Below are 20,489 nucleotides of genomic sequence, written 5' to 3'. Positions count from 1 at the left end.
AGAGCGTACGAACAAAGAACAAAGAATGAGTGAGAAGCAGAAGAAGTATTAACACAAGAAGTTTCGAGTGTACTGCATGATCACAATGTCGTGTGTTGCGTCGACCAAACAGACACACAGCAAAACTGAACAACAAGCTTATTCTGTAACCCCAACACGCTATGGTGCGGCCGTAGCTCCGACTCGATCCTGTATGTTGTACAACATGCAACATGCGCTCCTGAGACGGAGGAGCGCGCAGCAACAACCAGCAATACAGTATGACAGTCTCACAATTTTTGGCGCCAAAAACAAAAGAACAGAAACCAACATTCTCAGTCAACATCTTTTATCTGCACTAAGAGCGGGAGATTTGAGTTGTTGTTGTTGTTCAGTCAAACCCGACCTTTTAAAAAAAAATTTCTTATTCTGCCTTTGCTTTGTTTTCGTTTTTGTTTTTTTCTTCATTTCTCAGACAAAAACGCAGTTGTTTTTTTTTCTTTCTTTTTTTGTTTTTTTTTACAGCTCTTTCCATTGCAAAGCGAGCCAACACAGCGACTTGAATTGTTCTCACCCCACCCCCACACACCCCTCTCAGCATCAACCAAAACCACCGCAGAGTGAGAGCGTGCCAATCGAGAAAAAGGAGAAGCCCCCAAACCCAGCTCAAAGCGAATCACAGGCACAGGCGCAGGCGCAGGCGTGAAGGTTCAGCGAGATATGGAGGCAGCGAGCGCAGCCGCAGCGTCTGGCTCTGACCCTGGGCCTGGTCCTGGCTCTGGGTCTGGGTCTGGCTCTGGGTCTGGCTCTGGCTTGACCGAGTACGCTGGGGTCGCTGGGGTCGCTGCTGCTCACCGTGGAATTGGCTCGAGCAATGCTTCAGGCGGCACCAGCACCAGCACCAGCACCAGCACCGCATCGTCGTCGTCATTGGTGCATGCTGATGCCATGTCTGGCATGCCACCGGGGTCGTCGTCGTCGTCGTGCTCGGCTGCAGAGTCGTCGTTCAAGCCGCCTGCTTCCTCAAATCTTCCCAATATCAACAGCAGCAGCACTGCGTCCCCGTCCTGTGGTGCAACCGTCGCCCCCGCGTCCCCTGCAGCACCAGCACCTGCACCTGCAGCACTCGATACTGCGCGCCAAGAGCCCCAGCACACCGGGCGGAGCTCGTCCAGCAGCAGCCCAATAAGTAGTGCCAGTCATCACATTGGCCCGTCACACCAGCCGTCGTCAATGACGATGATGATGATGGTGAGGTCTGACACCACCAGCTCAGATAATGCTAGCAGCACTGCAGGGATTAATCCGCCGACTCAGCTTGGGCGGGTGGCAAGCAAGACCACGGTCGCAGTCCAGTCACCAACCCCGCCACCGCAAGAAGTCCACCCTGCAGCGACCATGCCAACAGAACAATCATCGTCGCCGTCATTGGGAACACCTGCTGCGGATGCTGCTGATGCTGATGCTGATGCAGTCGCCGCAACGGCGTCGTCGGACGTCGCACCCGAACAGGCTTGGACTGCTCAAGCAGAGTATGCACTGCCAGTGATCACGTACTCGGATGGCGGCCACGAGCGATCGCTGTCTGATTTGAGCGAGTCCCGCGACCACCAGCATTTGGATGTGCTGCACCTACAACGCGGCCGCAGTCGGCACCGAAGTAACAGCGCCTCGAGCGACGCCAGCTTTTTCAGCAACTCCAGCCTCCTCACAACCGTTAGCACGAGCAGCCTCGAGTCAACCACAAGCGAGGATCACAGTGACATGGAGGCGCTCCATCGGGAACCCCTCTCACCGTCAGCCCGCTTCAGGTATATGCAACACAGCGAAAACCCATCATCCGCAAGCTCTGAAACCTCGCTCGCCGTGTCCCACCTTCGCGACGACAGCACAGACTCGACAACTTGGGCCAGCGGCCACTTTACATCCTCCGAAGCGCTCAGCGATCACCATTCTTCCCCACGGCAACACGCAAGCAGACGCCCTTGGCTGGCCGAGCATTCAGCCAGCGATCCATCCTGGGTGCCAAGGCGCACACGCTATTCCTATCTGCAATCCCTCGAGCACAACTTGTTGCCATCGGACGAGAACGGTGGCAGTGGTGCCCAACAGCATCAACAACAACAGCAACAATCTGCGCCCAAGCAACCTGGTGGACCAACTCCCACCTCGACATCCACTTCTCCCACGACCTTGCAGCTGACGGAAGCCGCCGAGGCCGTGATTGCATCAATACGACGAAATAGCCAGTCGTCGCGTGACGCAAGCAGCCAAGTACCAGCCGACGGCGCATTATCAGCAGCAGCAGCAGCAGCAGCAGCAGCAGCGATCGGAAGCTCGTCGGTGCGACCACATCACCAGCGGCGGCAATCGCATTCCAATTCCGATTTCGACCATCCCGCCTTGGTAACGCCAGTTAGCTTGGACAGGGAGAGCGAAGACGATGACGACACGCTTGGTCCATTTCCATTACCAACAAACAATCTCTCCACGCGCTCGTCGTTCGACGCTGCTGTGGGCAGTGGATTTCAACCGGTGGCGGCATCTCGCGTCCGCTCCCGCTTGCAGTCCCCCAGTGGCGGCATTTCACTCGTGGAGCGCCTGCAACAAACGTCGGGACTGCGCGTGATTGAGGACGACGAGCCGCCAGAACACGGCGAGCGACGTCTCGGCATGCGCCTGTCCAATACCAGCATGGACCAACCCATCGATCTGAGTGCTGCGATTGGCATTGATCTCGATCGTTCCACGGGCCTCAAGCGCGATGACGAGTTTGCGTATGAAAGCGGGCGGCCCCGCTGCACCTCCCTCACCATCCTTCCATCTCAGCTATCGCGCCAAGGCTCAGGGGAGATTCAGGCGGCGAGCTTTGCGCAACAGCTGCCATCTGTCACGTCCATTGCTGACGATCGTGACTTTAACACTTTGGCATCCTCCGCCGACCTGTATCCATCCTCCTCCGTTCTGGACGAATCGCGATCGCCATCCATTTCGAGCGGCCCGAGAACGCCACAGACACCGCTTGATCACTCATCGAGCGCCTCGAATTTCCCTGCGCTCACGTCGCCCGCGAGACGCGCGCCTGTCACCTTCCAAAGCGACTCGAGGGACTCGTCCACGCATTTCAGCGAGTCGGATGCCTCGCCATCCGCGTCTAAGGCGGCTTCGGAAGTTGCCACCTCGCTCCTGGCCCAGAAGCGGGCAGCAAGTCGCCAAATGTCGCTTCCAGTGCGTTCGCGTGTGCTCGCACCCGACGCTTCAGTCGACGTGTTTTCCAGCCCGAGCAATCTCATGTCGCCGCCACCGACCCAGCTGCGTCGAGATAGCACGGCATCCTCGGTTGGCGTCGCGTCCCCGCTGTACATTGCCTCGCAGCATGCGCATGCTTTTGACAACATCCCCCCGACGCCGCCGGGTCTGGTCGGTCGCGACTTTTTGTCACACGGCCGGCACGACTCGCATGGCGAAATGGATGTCCAGTCTCCATCTGCGATGGCGGCCATGCGCGAAATCGAAGAATCCCTTCTGGCCAACCAGTACATTGTTAAATTTTCTGATTTGACGCTCGAGCACGAGGTGAGTCGTGATCAAAAGGGGGTGATGACGTTTGTTTGTAGTTTTGAAGGGTTGAACAAGGGAGACGTGGAGGATGCAGTTATTGCTCGTGAAATGTCTCACCTCATGGATTGGTGGCTGCTGCCTTTTTACCTGATGCGACACAGCTGGGTCGAGGAAGCTTTGGTGTCGTGTACAAAGGGCGGTTACACGGCTCGCCGATTGCTGTGAAACGACTGCTGCTGAACATGCCCGAGAAGCTGCTGAAGGAGTTCAATGCCGAGGTGTCTGTGATGCGGTACGTGCTCAATTGGTCTGAGTGAGGCGGGATTTTGTTTCTCACAGTTTGTTTCTTCCATTTCTGTGTGTGTGTCTTTTGCATGCTTCATCTCTGTGCGTGTATGACGCAGCCGGCTCCACCATCCGAATGTCATCTTGTTTATCGGTGCGACCGTCTCACCCGACCCGCTGTGCATCATCACCGAGTATGTCAGCAAAGGCACGCTCGATGGTATCCTGAATGACGACGGCCAAGTGATTGATCCCAACCGTAAGCGGGTTTCCACAGGATTGCAAGTCTTTGTGCGCGGCAAGGCGATTTCCTAACCTTTTGTGTGCTTTTTTTTTTTTGTTTGTTTGTTTCAATTCATCAGGGAGACTGCGCTTCTCGTTGGACATTGCGCGTGGCATGAGTTGGCTTCATCACTACGGTATCATCCACTCTGATCTCAAGCCCACAAACATTTTGGTCTCGGAAAATGACAACTGCAAGGTACTGACGCCTTACTCTTGCGCATGAAGAGGGCTGCAAAAACATTCCTGGTTGTTGTGCTTCATTTTTTTTGTTCCATTTTGTTTGGCGTTCGACAGGTCGGCGATTTCGGTTTGAGTAAAATGGTCAATTACAATCGCATGTCCGTCAGCAACACTGGAGGCGGTGGCACTGTTGCCTACACGGTAAGTTGCGTTCGATGCGATGCGATCGATCGATAGTTTGTTCCGGATGTATGTCTGGGTCGTCGAACTCGGGGACCAAGGATCACCCTGACCTCTTCTGACTCTGAACTCCATGACAGGCACCTGAGGTCATCCGTGGAGAGCGACTCACAGTCAAAGTGGATGTGTACGCGTATGCAATTTGCATGTGGCAAATTATCACGCGATCCCAACCCTACTCTGGGATGCACTCGCACGCAGTCTGCTTTGCCGTGGTTGCACGTAATATGCGCCCTCCTGTTCCTCAGACCGCTGAAGAACCCTATCTCGCTCTTATGATCAAGTATGTACACTTTGCTGCTTCTTTTGGTTGCTGTCGTCGCTTGCAAGACTGGATTTTCGTTTGCCGAAACCACTCAACTCTTCGCTCCGGCTTGTTTTTTCGTTTTCGTTTTGTTTTGTACCTTCTCCGCGTCACCCCCAAACCCGCGCTTTTCCTTCCACTCTAGTTGCTGGGCCCCAAATCCCAGTGATCGACCGGATTTCGATTCCATCAACACCACTCTCACCACGATCGAACAGAACCTGCTGACGCAAAACGACCAGCTCATTTTGATGAACAGCTCCAGTCTGTTCCAGGCCTCTCCAAGCCACAGCGACAATCCGACCAGCTGGACTGGAGAACAGGTGGCGGTTTGGCTTGACATGAAAGGATACTCGGCCTACATCAACGCCTTTATGGATGCGGAAATCAGCGGCCGCGTCCTGCTCACGCTCACAGAGGCCGATCTCAAGGGCGAGCTTGGTGTTGCTTCTTTCGGCAAGCGCCGGGAGCTTTTGCTCGACATTGACGAGTTGCGCCAGCTTGCGGGCCAGCTGGAAGAGTCCATCAGGCTGCTCGCAGACGACCGCGACCCCAGCAACGGCAACGGCAACGGCATTCCCTTGTCCATTTCCCCGACCGGTCAGCTCTCGCCGGCAGCGCCGAGGTCGCGCACTTCCATTGGCTCCATTACTTCGCTCCCGGCCATTACGGCTGGGGCGATCGGAACCTTGAGTGCTCCCACCTCAAACACTATTCTGGCTGCGCTTCCGGAAGGTATCGCGGTTCACGTCCAGCAGCCCTCGACGGACGACACTGTGCGCAACAACACTCAGAGCCCCAACGCAGCCCCGTTCCGTCCAAAGAGTTTGTCGCTCAGCCGTGCGCCTTCGTCCTCGGTGCTTCCCCAGGGCGCTGAAAAGCATGACGTGCATGTTTTGGTCCGCTCCGGCTCTAGCACCTCGCTGGCGCGTGCCTCGTTCACGAGTCTGTCTCGAGCTCCTTCCCACCACGGTCTGCATTCAGGCTCTCAACTCTCCAAGACCGCCGAACCTCGAGTAAGGAAGGCGTGTTTCCGGCCGACCTGCGTTGCTGGTGTTGTTGGTTTGGGTGATTTTTTTTGTTTTGTTTTGTTTTGTCGTGTTGTGTTGTGTTTTTTTTTTCTGGTCGTGATTGTCGCTCACATTTGCTTTGCCTTGCTGCCCCCCCCCCTCCCCTCTTCCTTTTCTTGCAGAAAATTGCCGTGTTGAAGCGCGTCGCATCCGCCGGCAAACTGGCCTACCTCTTCCGATCACACGATTTGTCGGAAGACGACCTGCCGAAAGCCAAGACCGCCGCCCCAGTGACACTGTGCGACGTGTGTCGAATGCCACTGGCTGCCGTGGTCGATCGTCTGCTCAAGTGCCGTGGCTGCGGTTTGCGATGCCACTTTGAGTGCTACCCCGAGATTGCGCACACTTGCCTCATTCTTTCCACCTACGCCGCCAAGCAACTTCAACTTGCCAACGAGCCGGTGCCTGCCATTGCACCCGCTGCGAGCACTGATACCCACACCGATGGCAGCGCGGCGAAGGCAAACAAAACAGGAATGGCTTCGTCGCCCTTGCCTGGCAAACCCAAAAACAAGGGGTCGTTTTTCAGCATTCGCAGCGGCTTTCCCTCAAGCGCCAATTCTGGCGCTTCTTCGGCGGCAACGGCTGGTGCCACCAGTACTGCAAACGCATCGTCTGGAGCAGCGTCTGTTGCCGCGCCAGCGGCGGCTGTCACCGAGTCGGACGCTGTGGTCGGCCCGCCCTCGACCAAGCAGTACATGGCGTTAGTCACCAGTCCGTCTGCCGAAAACATTGGCTTTGGGACAAAGCCGGAAAGCATTGTTGACATTTTGGTGGAGCTCTTGATGACCATCAAGGACGGCCAGGCGCTCTACAACGCCGGTCGCCACAAAAAGTGCTACGAGCTGTACAAGACGGTCGCCAAACGGCTCACGATCAGCTGCACCACCGATTTGAACAACATCTTGATGGCGCATCCCGACAAGATCAAGCTGGCCGTGCAGCTCACGCCCTTTTCGTCAAAGTTTGCGCCGCCTGGACCCATGTCGCGCGCGCTTCCATTCGCTGCGCTTCTCAGCCAGGCCGAGGCGGTTGAAAAGACCAAATCCTCGACGTTGGGCGGCGAAATTGTGCGATCCTTGTCCATGCAACCTGGCGAGACGCGCCCCCCGCGCGAGCCCAGCCAGACGATGCCGCCAATGTCGGTTGCTGACGTGCACAAGCACCGGGCCCAGCTGTTTGCCCGCAAGAAGACCAACCGGAGTCTCGGCGGCGAGGACCAAATCAAGGCATGGCTGTCGTCTGACAACATTACGGCCAACATGATGACGTACAAGCAAGAGCGCCAGCAAGAACTGGAGACCAAGCCCGCCAGCAAGCCGTCCAGGACGCCGTTGTCCTTGCAGTCATCGGTCGGGTCCAACGACGGGGGTGATTTGGCGAGCGGCGACAGCCACGATCAACCGCTTGCGTCGCCGGTGAGCTCTAGTGGATCCTTCTCCACCCACAGTACCGATTTCCCGGACTCGCACACTTCGCCAGTGACTGTGCGATCACACTCGTTCTCGTCAATGTCGCACTACAACGTTGGTGGAGACGCCACGAAAGCGGCGCGCACTGCGCTCAAGAAAGTTCGCGACGAGGAGCGCGAGCGTGACAAGGAGCGCGAGAAGGAACGTGAGCGCGACCTCGCCGAGCGCGAGAAGCGCGAAAAGAAGGAGCGCAAAGAGCGTGAAAAGGAAGAACGTCGCCGCGAGAAGGAACTTCGTGAAAAGGAGCTTCACGAGAAGGAGGAGCGCGAGCGCGAAAAGGAAAAGGAGCGAGAGCGCGAAAAAGAAGAGCGCCGCCGTCGCGAGAAGGAGGCTAGGACTTCCATGGCTGGAGCCATTCCTCCCACCAGCCCAACTGGCGTATCTTCAGTGCCGCGAGCGCTTGGGCTGCACATTCCCCGCAGTTCATCCAACACCATCTTGAGCACACACGCAGCGCACCCGTTTGTGGTGAATGCCATCTACACTCAGCCCGCGCCTCCGTCTCCCTCGCTTGTGGGTGCGACTGGCTCGACTGCTGCTCTCGATTTGGAAAGCACGTTGCAGCTCTCAGCGGTCGACGCGAGCATCCCGACTTCCGTCAAGCGGCAAAGCTGCGAGGTTGACTGGGCACCGCCAGCCAAGGCCGCCGCCATTCTGGGCATTCAGTCCATGCTTGCGCCTGCAGATCAGGCTGCCCTGGCGACCGAGCGGCCGAAAGGCGGCCCGCCCACTGCGCCAAACTCGGCCCCCATGCAAAAGTCGTCTTCTGCCGTCAATCTGCCAATCCCGCAAGACATGCCGGTCCCGCCGTCGCCCACTCTGGCTGCCCTCTCGTCCGAGCCTTTGCCAACGACCTCCCATGCGGCATCTACCGCTGGCGCGGCCGATACCCATCCAGTAGCGGGCAGGTTGTTTTCGGGCTCGTTCTGGGGTGGCGTGATTGGCAAGAAGACGTCGCGGACGTCTGTCAGCTCGCCCGCAGCCGCAACGATTCAATCGCAGTCCAGCACTTCGCTCGCTCTGGTAAATGTCCCCTCGACCGGAGAGACGAGCAGCACTGCTTCGGCAGATTCAGCAACAGCACGCCCGCCCGCCGACACCTCGCCCTCCAACGCTACGTCGACAGGATTGTCCGGCGGGCGCTCTACGCAAGACCTGCATCATCCCACCCCGCCTCCAAACCCGGCCAAGCTGTTTGCAACCACCCTGCTTGCCCCTGGCGGGCTGCTGTCCACGCGGCGGCGCTCAGTGGAGTCCATTTCGTACAATCCGACGCTCGTCACATTCCCGGCCGCAGCCGTCACATCCAAGCCGGTCTTTCGTCGCCCAATGTTTGGAACGAGCATCATCAAGGAGCGCTCAGCGTCCACCGACGACGGTAGTGCCACACCGAGCACCGCTGCTGCTGCGCTTGTCACCGCCGCGAGTGCGGATGCGTCCGCGCAGTCTGCCAAAGTGCTCCGAGGTGGCTCGTCGTCCAGAATCCGCCGGCCGTCCTTTTCCAGCTCGTCAGAGGCCCCGTCCATCGCCGAGCGCGTGTCGTCTCCACCGCCACTAGCAAGCTTTGTCACCTCGATTGCCGGCAGTGGCCATCCAGTAGCGCTGCACACATCCTCGTTCCCGCCCCTCTCGCCGACCGTGGAGCTGCCATCAACCCCAACCTCTCCGGCGGCGCAGCCTCAGCAACAACCGCAACTGCCACAACAGCAACAGCAGCAACAACAACAACAACTTCCACAACAACTGTCCTTGGTCGAACCGCTGTCCGTATCGGTTCTCAATCGTCCGTCTTTGGACGAGTTCTTTGTCTTTGCTTGCAAGCTTGTGGTTCACTTATCGTTCGCACTTCAACGTCTGGACAAGCGCTCGCGCAGCTGGGAGAATGCTCTCCTGCTCAAATCTGCGTTTGACATTGTTTTGTATCGCGAAGGCGTCTACCCGGCCTCGGATGCCAACCAGCAAGAGCAATCTCTCGACTTTAAGGACCTCAAGGCTGACGGCTTTGTTGAAGTTGTTCGATTGTGAAGGATGGTTGTTGTGTTGTTGTGGTGTTTTTCGTTCGCTTTATTTATTGTTATTCTTCTCCTGCATAGATGTAAATGTATTCTTCGGTTTCTTTGTTTCTATTCTTCTTGAACGGTTTCGCGTTGACTCATGGACATTGTGTGTCATTTCTGAGCCACTCTTTCTCTTTCTCTGCGACAATGCCTTCCAAACTCATCAACAATCCTGCGAATGTAACGTTTTCGAGCCGCGCGACTTTGACGATGGAAAATTTGCTGTTCACTGTGACTTGTTCTGTTAATTCTATCATTCTGCTTTGCGCAATCACTGCTCGGTTGTAGGCAGTGGATGAGGCGCTGGACGGCGTCGTTGCTGCCGCTCAGCACCGCTTGGCACGACTCGCTGCTCCGTTCCGCCGCGTCGTTGTGCGCCGTGATGCCACCCACGCTCGATCAGATCGCGTAATGCTTGTCTCTGGCGGTGGGTCTGGCCACGAGCCCGCTCATGTCGGTTACGTGGGTCGCGGCATGCTCAGCGCTGCAGTCTGTGGCGACGTGTTTGCCTCGCCCCCAACGGCCAATGTGCTCGCTGCCATCCAGGCGTGAGTGATTCGACCTTGTTTGTCATTTTGACAGTATAAAGTGGTGAAGAGTTGAATGTCGGCAAGCACTGTCGTTATTTTTTCCACTTGGCGCTCACGAATTCCGATTTCTGATTCTTGTTGATCTTGCTCGGGTCGGTCAGCGTCACAGGTCGGCACGGAACGCTGGTCATCATCAAGAATTACACGGGCGATCGACTGAATTTCGGACTGGCCGTCGAGCAAGCACGAACCTCCGGGCTCAAAGTGGATGTCGTCGTTGTTGGCGACGATGTGGCGTTGAAGAGCGCGAACGAACTCGCAGGTCGTCGCGGTCTGGCGGGGACGGTGTTTGTCCACAAAGTTGCCGGAGCGCTAGCCGACGCAGGGTGCGGAATGCTCATTTTGCTGGTTGTTGCTTTGGCGGGAATTGCGCGTGCTCAATTTTTGCACAATTTCAAATCCTGGATCAGAAACCCGCTGCAAGCTGTGGCGCATGGAGCTCGGATCGCCGCCCAACAAGTTGCAACCATGGGCGCATCGTTGTCGTCATGCTCGCTACCCGGGAAAGAACCGACCTTTACCGTCAAGGACGGAGAGATGGAATTGGGACTGGGTACGATCATGAACGAAAAGGAAAAGGCAGTGAAAGAATATCTCGAGACAACTCTGACGGTTGGTTGGCTGTGGTTTTTGATAATAGGCATCCATGGCGAGCCTGGAGCGCTCACCACCTCCGTCAAAACAGCCGATCAACTTGTGGAGACGTTGCTCGATCGCATTGGCCAAGTGGGTTCGGCTGGATTGTCGTCATTCCTTGAGGCTGAAGCCCCTGTCGCCTTGCTCGTGAATAATCTGGGAGGCACAAGCAACTTGGAGCTGAGTGTTGTTGTGAATGCCGCTGTGCGACGACTTCGTGAGTAGAGGCTGAGCGCGTGCTTGGGGAGCTGCCAATGGTGCTCATCGTCTTGGATACACTATTGGGCAGAAACACATTATCGAGTCAAAGTTGAACGCGTCTACGCAGGCGCGTTTATGACCTCGCTTGAGATGGCTGGCATCTCGTTGACCGTGTTGCGACTCGACTTGGCCGAACCAGTCGCAGGGCTGACCTCGCTCGCTCCGCTGTTGGACGCTGCAACGGAGGCGTCGGCTTGGCCTGCCACCTTTGCCTCCTCAACGGTGGTAGAGTCCGGAGACATGCCACTCAATCCATGGATCCAAGTCCCAACGCAAGCTTCAGATGCTCCGGCTCAAGACGGTGGCAGTCCTTTGACTGAACTGACACCTCAAGGTGAGTGCAATCCGGGTTTTTAATTTGTGACGACTGCAAAAACAGCTCACCACACAATCGCGCATCCGAAATGCAAATGACCGCAGGGAAAGCCATGTCCTCTCTGCTCCAGGCGATGGCACAGGCACTGGTTGATGCGGCTCCAGAACTTGATCGTCTCGATCGGTTGGCGGGAGACGGTGATTGCGGTGAAACGTTCAAGCGCGGAGCCATTGGTACGCGGATGCGTCGTAATTCCTGAAAAGCGGTTTTTGGCAGCGCTCAATCTCACTCCTTGTGTTGTGATCTGTTTTTTTTTTATTTCTGGCTGTGCCGTCAAACTCATGCTCAGCTATTCAACAAGCTTTGAGCCATCCAACGTCAGACCTCACGAGAATGCTGAACGAATCACCAAAGGAACTGCTGAGCTGGATTGCGTCGACCTTGCACTCGGCCATGGGAGGTTCGTCCGGTGTGCTCTATAGCATCGGATTACATGCTGCTGCACAGTCGCTACAGGCCACTCAAGGCAGCAGCCCACAGCCGCGTGACTGGCTCGGTGCGCTTTCGCGCGCGATTGAAGCAATCCAGCGTCACGGCGGTGCCGCTTTTGGAGATCGGACCATGCTGGATGCGCTTGGTCCTGCATTGCAGGCTGGATTCACTGCGATCGGTGCGTTTTCCTCGGTTGAAGGCGGTGCGGCAGTGGTGCAAGCAATGGCATCGGCTGCTCGAGCGGGCGTTGAACGCACGGCCACCATGAACGCCGTTGCCGGGCGGGCCTCCTACCTTCCCCATGTTCATTCCGCGGATGCCGGTGCCAATGCCGTCGCCGTGTGGCTGCAAGCCATGTATGCAGCGCTGTCCCAAGCGTGAAGCGTTGTGTCGTTACTTTTGGAATTGGCGTTCATCACTGATTCACTTTTTTGTTGTTATTTTCAAATCTGAACTCATGTTGTTCGCCCTCATTTCATTGATAGCATGCCGTTTCATTCTTATTGCTTTTTGCATAGCTGAGCATTTCCTTCTTTAGAATTTACTTTCATTCCTCTTTTTTTTTTTAAAAAAAAATCTCTTCTTCTTTGAATAAAAATGGCGGGTAACGGCAAACTGAGCAAGTTCCCGGCTGTCGCTGCCGCGCTGCAGGTCATGCTGCTCGTCTTCTTTGCGTGCTTTGTTGCGTATGGCCACGACGCGTCCAACTATGCCGACACGGACAATGCCGCCGCCTCGGCTGCGATGGTCTTCAAGTACGGCAAGTTCCAAGACGTCCATGTGGTAAGTTTGGATGACTCGTTTTTGCGCAGAAAAATGAGAGCAGAAAATTGGCGGATTTTTACGTTTTCAATGCTCGTTGCACAATGCTCGAGGAAGGGAGAGAATGTAGCGCGAAGAAGAAGAGTTAGATGGTGGATGTGCTCATGAACATTGAACACACTGAAAGATGAGCTCAACCGAGCGAGATACAGCGATAGAAAGACAGAGGCGTGACCTTTTTTTTTGCTTTTTTTTTAAAACATACAATAAAAAATCCATGCTAACTCTTTGCTTTGCTGTTGCTCTTTCTTGTAGATGATGTTGATTGGCTTTGGCTTCCTGATGACCTTCCTGAAGAAGCACGCCTTCACTGCAGTCGGCGTCAACTTCTTCCTGACTGCGTTTGTCCTCCAATGGGTGACGCTGACGAACGGCTTCTTTGAGAAGCTCTGGGAGGGTCACGACGCGCTCGACCATAAGATTGAGTTTAGCATCCTCACGTAAGTTTCCGCATTCGCTCTCTCTCTCTCGCTCTGTTGCGCACCCGTCCCCCCTTTCTCTTCTTCTTCTTCTTCTTTCTTTACATCCCACTACGCAATGACGTAGCTCTCCTGAGAGAGCAGATTTTGCCTTTTTTTTTCTTTTTTTTCTTTTTTTTAACTGTTGTGCAAGCCAAGAATGCCAACCTCGTTTCCATGTGCTTTGCTTTGCTTTTTTTTTTTCTTGTTGGGGGACTTTGACTCGCTCCTCCGCCGTTCTCTCTCGTTCTCCTTCTTTCTCTCTTTCTCTTTCTCCTTCTCTCTCGCTTTGAAGTGTGTTTCTTCAACCCTTTTTCTTTCTTTTTTCTTTCTTTTGCTTTCTTTTTCTTTGCATTGTTGTGGATCTTCAGCAAAAAAACGAAAAACGGGGCACTTTTTAACAGTTAAAATTTGACCAAACGAACAAACGAGCCTTTTATCGTTTTTATTTTATTGTTGTCACTTTTTGATGGTGTTTTGTGAGTGCGGCGGGAGTGCGTGCGACTGCGTAGACACTGCAACCGAGTGTGTAGCAATGGTGTCTAGCAGATGCGCTGCGGAACAAGCACCCACACAATCTGAGCATCCGAAAAGCGCACAAATCTCGTCCCATTTTGAATGCGGCGTGACTTTTGTTTGGTTTTTTTCCGTCCATTTTTTTTTTTCCTTAATCCCGCCCATCCCCTCGCTTTGCCTTCCTCTCAATGTGGAAGTTCAAAGTTGCGCGAATTTCGGCCATTGTGTGCATCACCCTCAGCATTGGCCGGGTTTTAAGTGCTGCAGCAGGCCGAAAATGGTGGGTGTCACATTGTCAGTGTGACAACATGGTGCTTGACTGTGATTGGAGCACTGAAATCGCTCTGGCTCTGACCCCCCCCCCTCTCTCACTCACTCACACTCACACTCTACCACGTTCCCCAAAATCATAAAATCATGCGCTTGTGATGATGTTTCGAACAACCAATTTTGCTCACGTTCCGACGGTCGGTCTCACGACAACAACAATAGAATGATCAACTCGGACTTTGGTGTCGCCGCCGTGCTCATCTCGTTCGGTGCGGTTATCGGCAAGGCTTCGCCGCTCCAGCTTGTCACCATGGCTTTCTTTGAGTGCATTTTCTACTCGGGCAACATTGTAAGGCGGCGGAGGGACCAAAAAAAAAAAATCGGAAAAATGCGATTCGCGTCGCTTGGCGTGTTTTCGTGTGTTTGTTCACCGTGGTTGTTCCTCACAATCTCTGTTCTGCGTAGATCCTTTGCATCTTCAAGTTCAACGTTGTCGACATTGGTGGCTCCATTGCCATTCACACGTTCGGCGCGTACTTTGGCCTGGCCGTTTCGTACATGATTACAACCCCGAAGGCACGAAACAACAAGAACAACGGTTCCATGTACTACAACGATCTGTTCGCCATGATCGGCACCCTCTTCTTGTGGATGTTCTGGCCCAGCTTCAACGGTGCCCTTGCCTCTGGCTCGGCCGAGCACCGCGTTATGACCAACACCCTTCTCTCGCTCTGCGGCTGCTGCGTCTCTACTTTTATCTTCTCCATGCTCCTCCGTCAAGGCCACAAGTTTGATATGGTCAGGATTGCGGCGACCACGGGGCTAGTTTTCGATGGATGTAGAGGCATATTTGCTCACCCCGGTTTCTTTTTCTTTTTTTCTTGGGGGTTTTTTTTTCACACACACGATTGCAGGTCGATATTCAAAACGCCACTCTGGCTGGCGGTGTTGCTGTTGGCGCTTGTGCCAACCTTGTTATTCAACCTTGGGGCGCACTTCTTATCGGCATTGTCGCTGGCTTTGTTTCCGTTTTCGGCTACACTCGCATCCAGGTATTGAAAAATTGGTGGTTTTTGGCTGGATGATTTGACCTTGATGCTTTGGAGGGCCTTTTTGTTGTTTTAACTCAATGCGAATTCGCTTGATGCTTGGTAGGGTATGCTTGAAGAGAAGATTGGCCTGCATGACACTTGCGGTGTGCACAACTTGCACGGCATGCCCGGTCTGCTCGGTGGTATTGCTTCTGCCTGCGCCGCCGCTGCCGCTGATACTTCCACCTACACTGTTAGGTACGTTTTTAGATTGTTGCAATCGGTTGATGGATGCTTGAATGTGTCAGCAGGTAGCTCACTTTTTGCGTTTTGGTTTGCGTTGTTGTTTGTTTTTTGTCTGTTTCTGTCCTTTGTTGCTTGCAGCGGTATTCTTGCCAACTTCCCAGACCCGATCGATCGCAGCCAGTATGTGCAGGGCGGCTACCAACTGCTTTCCGTGTTTGTCACGGCCGGCATTGCCATCGTGTGCGGCCTGTTTGTTGGATGGATTATCCGTCGCCCGTGGTTTGAGCCCCCGGAAACCAACTTCAACGACGAAGAGTTCTGGCACGTGCCTCTTGGTACTGAAGATGACGACCCGGAGATGGACCCTGCCAAGATTCGCGAGATGAAGTTGGCCAAGCCGCAGATGAACGCCCGCTCGAACAACTTCAACACCGCCATGCGACGAAAGGGCCCTGGCGCATCCAACAACACGATGCGTCTCTCGGCCACCACCTTTGGAGCAAGCCAGCCAGTCAAGGACCCCGCCGCAGATCGCGTTATGGCCGCAAATGCCGCCTGGGACAACCCGCTCAACCGCGGCAGTCTCGACGTCCCTGGACGCGGTCCTTCTATTATCGTCGAGTCTAGCGATGATATCATTGCCCAAAACTACAAGCTAGACATGGAAGCTGCCAACTAATGGGCTGTTTGTTTGTGGTTTGTTTTGGGGCCGAGGGGTCTTCTCCTCGTTTCATTGGTGCGCCGTTCTTTTACTTATTTCGTTTTTTTTTTCCTTTTTCTTCTCTTGTTCGCTCCTGGCTCTGCTTTGACGTTTGTTGAAGACTAAGGAGCAAAAGCTTTGTCATGGTTACTTGTCGTTTCGTCTGTGTTGTGAGCAATTGTCCATGTGTACGTGCAAGGATATGCAATTTTGTCACTTTCACCATAATCGTGTTTTCATGTTTCTCAACTTTGAGCAATCATCAAGGGGGTGAACACCGAAAGCGCAGCGAGCAGCGTTATTTGTTCTTCTTCGTCTCGGTAGATTTGGCGGCGGCGGCGGCGGCAGGCTTCTTGCCCCAGTAGAGCGCAAGCTGCAAAACAAGGACACTGTTGAAGAACGAGCTGGCAAGGACGATGGGGTCGCTGACCTGCTTGAGAGTAGTAAAGACGCGTCCAAGCGAACCACCGAGATTCATGGACAGAGTGACAGCCGACAGCTGGCCCGTGTGACCGTTGCGGAAGTTGGTGAGGATCTAAAAACGCAATCGGCGGGGTTTTCCATTGTGTGAGTGGCGAAACAAACAAAAAAAAACATAACAAAAAAAAAAAAACATAACCAAAAAAAAAAACATAACAAAAAAAAAAAATACAAGAAATGCCGATAAGGCGAGCGCCACCACCAACTTTGTACCTGGGGAATCTTGCTAACAGCGAAAACGGGAATGGTCGCCAGCAGCATGAACTTGAGGTGATCGCCAGAAACAAGGCCAGAGAAGATCGAGTAGGCAAGCGCAACTTCGAACAGGATGGCCAGGCCGCCAAGGACGTAGGCCTTCGAGAAGTGAACGAGGAGCAGCAGGAGAACGAACGACTGGATGGTCAAGAAGAGGTACTCGCCCCAGGTGCTGCACGAAATCCAACGCAAAGTGAGATGCAACCAAATAAAAAATAAAGCGTCCACGCATTCCTCCATCGGTCTTCAATTCGAAGACAAACCTGAAGGGATAGTTGAGCACAGCGTTGTAGCCGAAGGTGGTAATGTAACCAGCGAGCTCAAGAACGTTGGAGATCATGCTGATGCCCTCGGCGTTGCCAGCCTTGACAATCTTGAGGATTTGCGGGATCTTGACTGTCCAACGTTCACCGCAAAGCAAGACGCAAAACGGTAAGACAAAAGGTATACTTTCCAGTAGTCAATACTGCATCGGTGGTTCTCTCTTGTCGGTCCTGCATGGGGGCACGGGCCACACATCGATGCTTTCCGTTCGAATCTGGGGCGCACTGCTGCTCCGATCGCCAGCCGCGTCAGACTTCTCCAATCCATGGTGCTTACCAAAGACAGCGCCGAGGATGATGACGTAGCCGAGCATCTTGGCGAGCAGGTGGGACAGGCAGTCGACTGCTCAACCGCAAGAGTTCAGTTCAGTTCAGTTCAGCTCAGTTCAGTCCATCCCAGTTCAGTTCAGCTCATATCCATGGATCGATAGACAAGCTAGTTTACAGTTGGCAATGTTTTGCTTGACGACAAGCTCATCGAAGCAGTGCTCGCCGAGCAGAGTGACGAGGGATTGGGTGACGGTTTCCATTATGAGCGAGCAAAAAAAAGAAGGACTGATCATCTACATTACAGAGAGACAATCCGGATGTACCGGTCGGTTGGAACGACCAGGAGGAATACAAATGCAATGGGTTGGATCGTGTGTGCGTTGCTTGGAGAGTAGCGCTCCGATTTTCTCAGAATCGGAGCACCAGCGCCCAATGGCTGATTTTGACTGTTTCGAGGGGGGGGGTTGGATCTGATCGTGTGTTACGAGCAAACCCTGGCACCTCAGGTCCCACAGCCGGTTATGGATGGGTTATGATGGGATTCTCGTATTTAATACAAAATAACAAGAGTGGGTTAGACCCAAGGGGTCTTAACCGTAACAGTGTTGCTTGGAGAGTAGCGCTTGGATTTTCTCAGAATCGGCACTGATTTTGACTGTTTCGGTTTTTTGGATCAGTTCTTGTTTGCGCTTTCACAATGCTGTCGTATCAGAGTATGACTAAGCTACAGCGCATGCTGTATGACCAAGCCAAGAGTGCAAATGCATATTATGACCTCCTGTAAGAGAAAGCCCGAGTGTATTGGAGACAGCGGGACAGCGCGTGAGTGTGCTGATGAAGTGGACGAACAGGCTGCCGGGCCGAGTTGGCGTTGCAGGAGCGCAGGCCATTGCCGAGGGACTCAAAGTGAACACGACGTTGACTTCGCTCGAGTAAGCTGAATCTCGCTTATACTGAAACATTTGGAGGTGGGGGGGAGGGGCATTGAGAGTGGCTCACTGATGGGAGGGATGGATAGACTGATGGAGCATGATATTGGCAATGATGGCGCCAAGGCATTCGCTGAGGCACTCAAAGTGAACACGACGCTGACTACGCTCTCGTAAGGCATCTCACTTTGACTGATACATGAGAGTGGGTGAATCAGAAGAGTGCTCACTGAGGGAACAGTCTGCCACAGAATCAGATTGGAGACGCTGGAGCGCAAGCGATTGCTGAAGCACTCAAAGTGAACAACACTCTGACATTTCTGAGGCAAGGCATCTCACTTTGAATGATGCATGTGGGTGGGTGATTCAAAAGAGTGCTCACTGATAGAGGGGATGGACAGTCTGCCACAGAATCAGATTGGCCAAGGTGGAGCGCAGGCGATTGCTGAGGCGCTCAAAGTGAACAAGACGCTGACTCTGCTCATGTAAGTTATCTCCCTTTGACTGATGCATGTGAGTGACACCAGCAGAGAGCATTCAGAGTGCTCAAGGATGGAGGGGATGAACAGTCTGCGTGAGAATCAGATTGGCTCCGCTGGAGCGCAGGCAATTGCAGAGGCACTCAAAGTGAACACGACGCTGAAGGAGCTCCGGTAAGCCATTCCACTTTGACTGATGCATGAGACTGGGTGATTCAGAAGAGTGGTTCCTGATGAAGGGCATGGTCAGTTTGGATAAAAATCAGATTGGCGATGCTGGCACAAAAGCGATTGCTGAAGCACTCAAAATGAACAAGACGCTGACTAAGCTCAAGTAAGGGCATCTCACTGTTACTGAAGCATCCACGAGTGGGTCATCCAGCAGAGGGAATTCAGTGCTCACTGATAGAGGTGATGGACAGTTTGATTGGTAATCAGATTGGCGTTGCCGGAGCAGAGGCGATTGCAGAGGCACTCAAAAGGAACATGACGGTGCAGACGCTCTCGTAAGACATCTCACTTTGAATGGTGCATCCGAATGGCTGGTTTCAGCACGGCATTGAGCGTGCTCACTGATGGACGGAACGGACAGTTTGGAACGGAATCAGATTGGCGATGTTGGAGCTCGAGTGATTGCTAAGGCACTCGAAGCAAACATGGCGGTGACTACACTCTCGTAAGTCATCTCACGTTCACTGATGCACGTGAGTGGGTGCCAACAGAGCACAGTGAGAGTGCTCACTGATGGAGGAGACCGACAGTCTGTGTGAGAATCAGCTTGGCGATGCTGGAGCGCAAGTGTTAGCTGAGGTGCTCAAAGTGAACGCGACTCTGGCTGTGCTCTAGTACGGCATCTCACTCTAACTGATGCATGTGAGTGGCTGGTTTCAGCACGAGTGCTCATTGATGGACGGAACGGACAGTTTGCATGAGAATCAGCTTGGCGATGCTGGAGCGAAGGCCTTTGCTGAGGCACTCAGAGTCAACATGACAGTGCAAAGACTCGAGTAAGTTGCGGTGCGCTTGACTCGCCTTGGATATTGAGCCAGGTCAACAAGGGCCTTGTTGCGTTGCCATCCTCACTCTCGTTGAGCGACAGTCTAACGGGTAATTGCATTGGCAATCTTGGTGCTCAAGCGATCGATGAGGCACGGCAAGTGAACGACGAATGTCGCGTTAAGTAAGTTGCCCTTGTCAAAAGGAGCCGAGTGATGCTCATGGACTGTTTCTTCCCCCCCCCCAACCTATGGATTTGCGCTGGTGACTGTTAATTCATCTTGCTTGTTCTTCGCGCAGCATCGACCGCCAGATCAACCCTCTCACACTCTCCTTGCGTCCACGGTTGGCAACTGCTGAGGACATTCAGGCCGTGTTTCACCTGCTGACAGGCGGACCGGAGTTGGAAGCTCAACCCGCATCTCTACCGGCATTACCATTCGAGATTGCGGAGCCCATTATGGACGAAGCGCATTACTGGCAAGGCGTGCAAGATACCAAACAAGTGCACTTTGCTGACATTTTCCCCAAGCATCCGCTGAAAGTCACTGTGCCTCGAAGCATCGATGAAAATCCGATCCAAGTGAAAGCAATTCGCGTGATTCGTGAATGGAAGAAGCCTTCCCACAATGCTGGTGACAGCGTTGTTGAGTTGACTGTCCAAGATGAGCAAGGTGCTGTTCGATACAAATGTGTTGCGAACCCGACTTTGGTCGATTCCACCTTGGAGTTTGTGACGATTTGGCGTGCGGATCATCACATCATCCGAGAGATGCGCGAAGGTTGGAAAGTTCAACTTGTGCCCAGCGAGTTTTCCGACGAGTTCTTGTTTGAATCTCTTTATGTCGGATATGTCTAGTGGCAATCTCCAGCTCAAATAAACAAGCCAAGTTCTCAACCATTGTAACAATACGGCTTTAGTTACAGGTCCACCTCGGGCCAACAACCTGAGAGATGAATCTTGGCACTTGAGCGATTGGCTGGAA

At 53.9% G+C, this 20,489-nt stretch overlaps 5 protein-coding genes across 5 annotated transcripts; 4 read left to right on the top strand and 1 right to left on the bottom strand.

Annotated features, from left to right (window-relative positions):
* Window positions 1-699: 699 nt before the first annotated feature.
* Window positions 700-9,401, top strand: CAOG_08864 (hypothetical protein; the record flags this gene model as incomplete). The annotated part of the gene is made up of 8 exons (XM_011272217.1): window positions 700-3,555; window positions 3,702-3,832; window positions 3,945-4,084; window positions 4,188-4,306; window positions 4,405-4,491; window positions 4,611-4,813; window positions 5,001-5,850; window positions 6,027-9,401. The coding sequence occupies 8 exons, from the start codon at window positions 700-702 to the stop codon at window positions 9,399-9,401; spliced, it is 7,761 nt and encodes a 2,586-aa protein (XP_011270519.1).
* Window positions 9,402-9,579: 178 nt separating this feature from the next.
* CAOG_05152 (dihydroxyacetone kinase) lies at window positions 9,580-12,121 on the top strand (the record flags this gene model as incomplete). The annotated part of the gene is made up of 8 exons (XM_004346787.2): window positions 9,580-9,613; window positions 9,722-9,981; window positions 10,125-10,349; window positions 10,434-10,576; window positions 10,664-10,876; window positions 10,949-11,254; window positions 11,341-11,469; window positions 11,586-12,121. Coding segments are annotated over 8 exons (1,834 nt in total), but the record flags the coding sequence as incomplete, so codon positions are not given.
* Window positions 12,122-12,301: 180 nt separating this feature from the next.
* On the top strand, window positions 12,302-15,999 carry CAOG_05151 (Rh type C glycoprotein2b). Its single transcript, XM_004346786.2, has 7 exons — window positions 12,302-12,511; window positions 12,806-12,990; window positions 14,017-14,143; window positions 14,260-14,592; window positions 14,709-14,846; window positions 14,950-15,083; window positions 15,210-15,999. The coding sequence occupies exons 1-7, from the start codon at window positions 12,326-12,328 to the stop codon at window positions 15,748-15,750; spliced, it is 1,644 nt and encodes a 547-aa protein (XP_004346836.1). The 5' UTR covers window positions 12,302-12,325; the 3' UTR covers window positions 15,751-15,999.
* CAOG_05150 (hypothetical protein) lies at window positions 15,918-17,370 on the bottom strand. Its single transcript, XM_004346785.2, has 5 exons — window positions 17,275-17,370; window positions 17,107-17,172; window positions 16,770-16,902; window positions 16,465-16,678; window positions 15,918-16,306 (listed from the first exon to the last, which is right to left on the bottom strand). Exons 1-5 carry the CDS (start codon window positions 17,357-17,359, stop codon window positions 16,070-16,072), a joined length of 735 nt encoding a protein of 244 aa, XP_004346835.2. The 5' UTR covers window positions 17,360-17,370; the 3' UTR covers window positions 15,918-16,069.
* A 426-nt stretch (window positions 17,371-17,796) lies between these two features.
* On the top strand, window positions 17,797-20,404 carry CAOG_05149 (hypothetical protein; the record flags this gene model as incomplete). The annotated part of the gene is made up of 13 exons (XM_004346784.2): window positions 17,797-17,879; window positions 17,951-18,031; window positions 18,118-18,201; window positions 18,270-18,353; window positions 18,430-18,513; window positions 18,598-18,681; window positions 18,758-18,841; window positions 18,930-19,013; window positions 19,100-19,183; window positions 19,269-19,352; window positions 19,431-19,514; window positions 19,607-19,687; window positions 19,804-20,404. The coding sequence occupies 13 exons, from the start codon at window positions 17,797-17,799 to the stop codon at window positions 20,360-20,362; spliced, it is 1,560 nt and encodes a 519-aa protein (XP_004346834.2). The 3' UTR covers window positions 20,363-20,404.
* Between the last annotated feature and the right edge of the window lie 85 nt (window positions 20,405-20,489).

The sequence above is a fragment of the Capsaspora owczarzaki genome, assembly GCF_000151315.2.
Source record: "Capsaspora owczarzaki ATCC 30864 unplaced genomic scaffold supercont2.8, whole genome shotgun sequence".
NCBI lineage: Eukaryota > Filasterea > Ministeriida > Capsasporidae > Capsaspora > Capsaspora owczarzaki.
This window is presented reverse-complemented; position numbering and strand designations above follow the sequence as displayed.

Coding starts and splice junctions, on each gene's coding strand:
- CAOG_05151 (XM_004346786.2), top strand. CDS start 12,326: ATGGCGGGTAACGGCAAACTGAGCAAGTTCCCGGCTGTCGCTGCCGCG. Junction 14,144..14,259: donor TTTTCTACTCGGGCAACATT/GTAAGGCGGCGG, acceptor TGTTCTGCGTAG/ATCCTTTGCATCTTCAAGTT. Junction 14,847..14,949: donor TCGGCTACACTCGCATCCAG/GTATTGAAAAAT, acceptor GATGCTTGGTAG/GGTATGCTTGAAGAGAAGAT.
- CAOG_05150 (XM_004346785.2), bottom strand. CDS start 17,359: ATGGAAACCGTCACCCAATCCCTCGTCACTCTGCTCGGCGAGCACTGC. Junction 16,903..17,106: donor CATCCTCGGCGCTGTCTTTG/GTAAGCACCATG, acceptor AACGTTGGACAG/TCAAGATCCCGCAAATCCTC. Junction 16,307..16,464: donor CTGTTAGCAAGATTCCCCAG/GTACAAAGTTGG, acceptor TTGCGTTTTTAG/ATCCTCACCAACTTCCGCAA.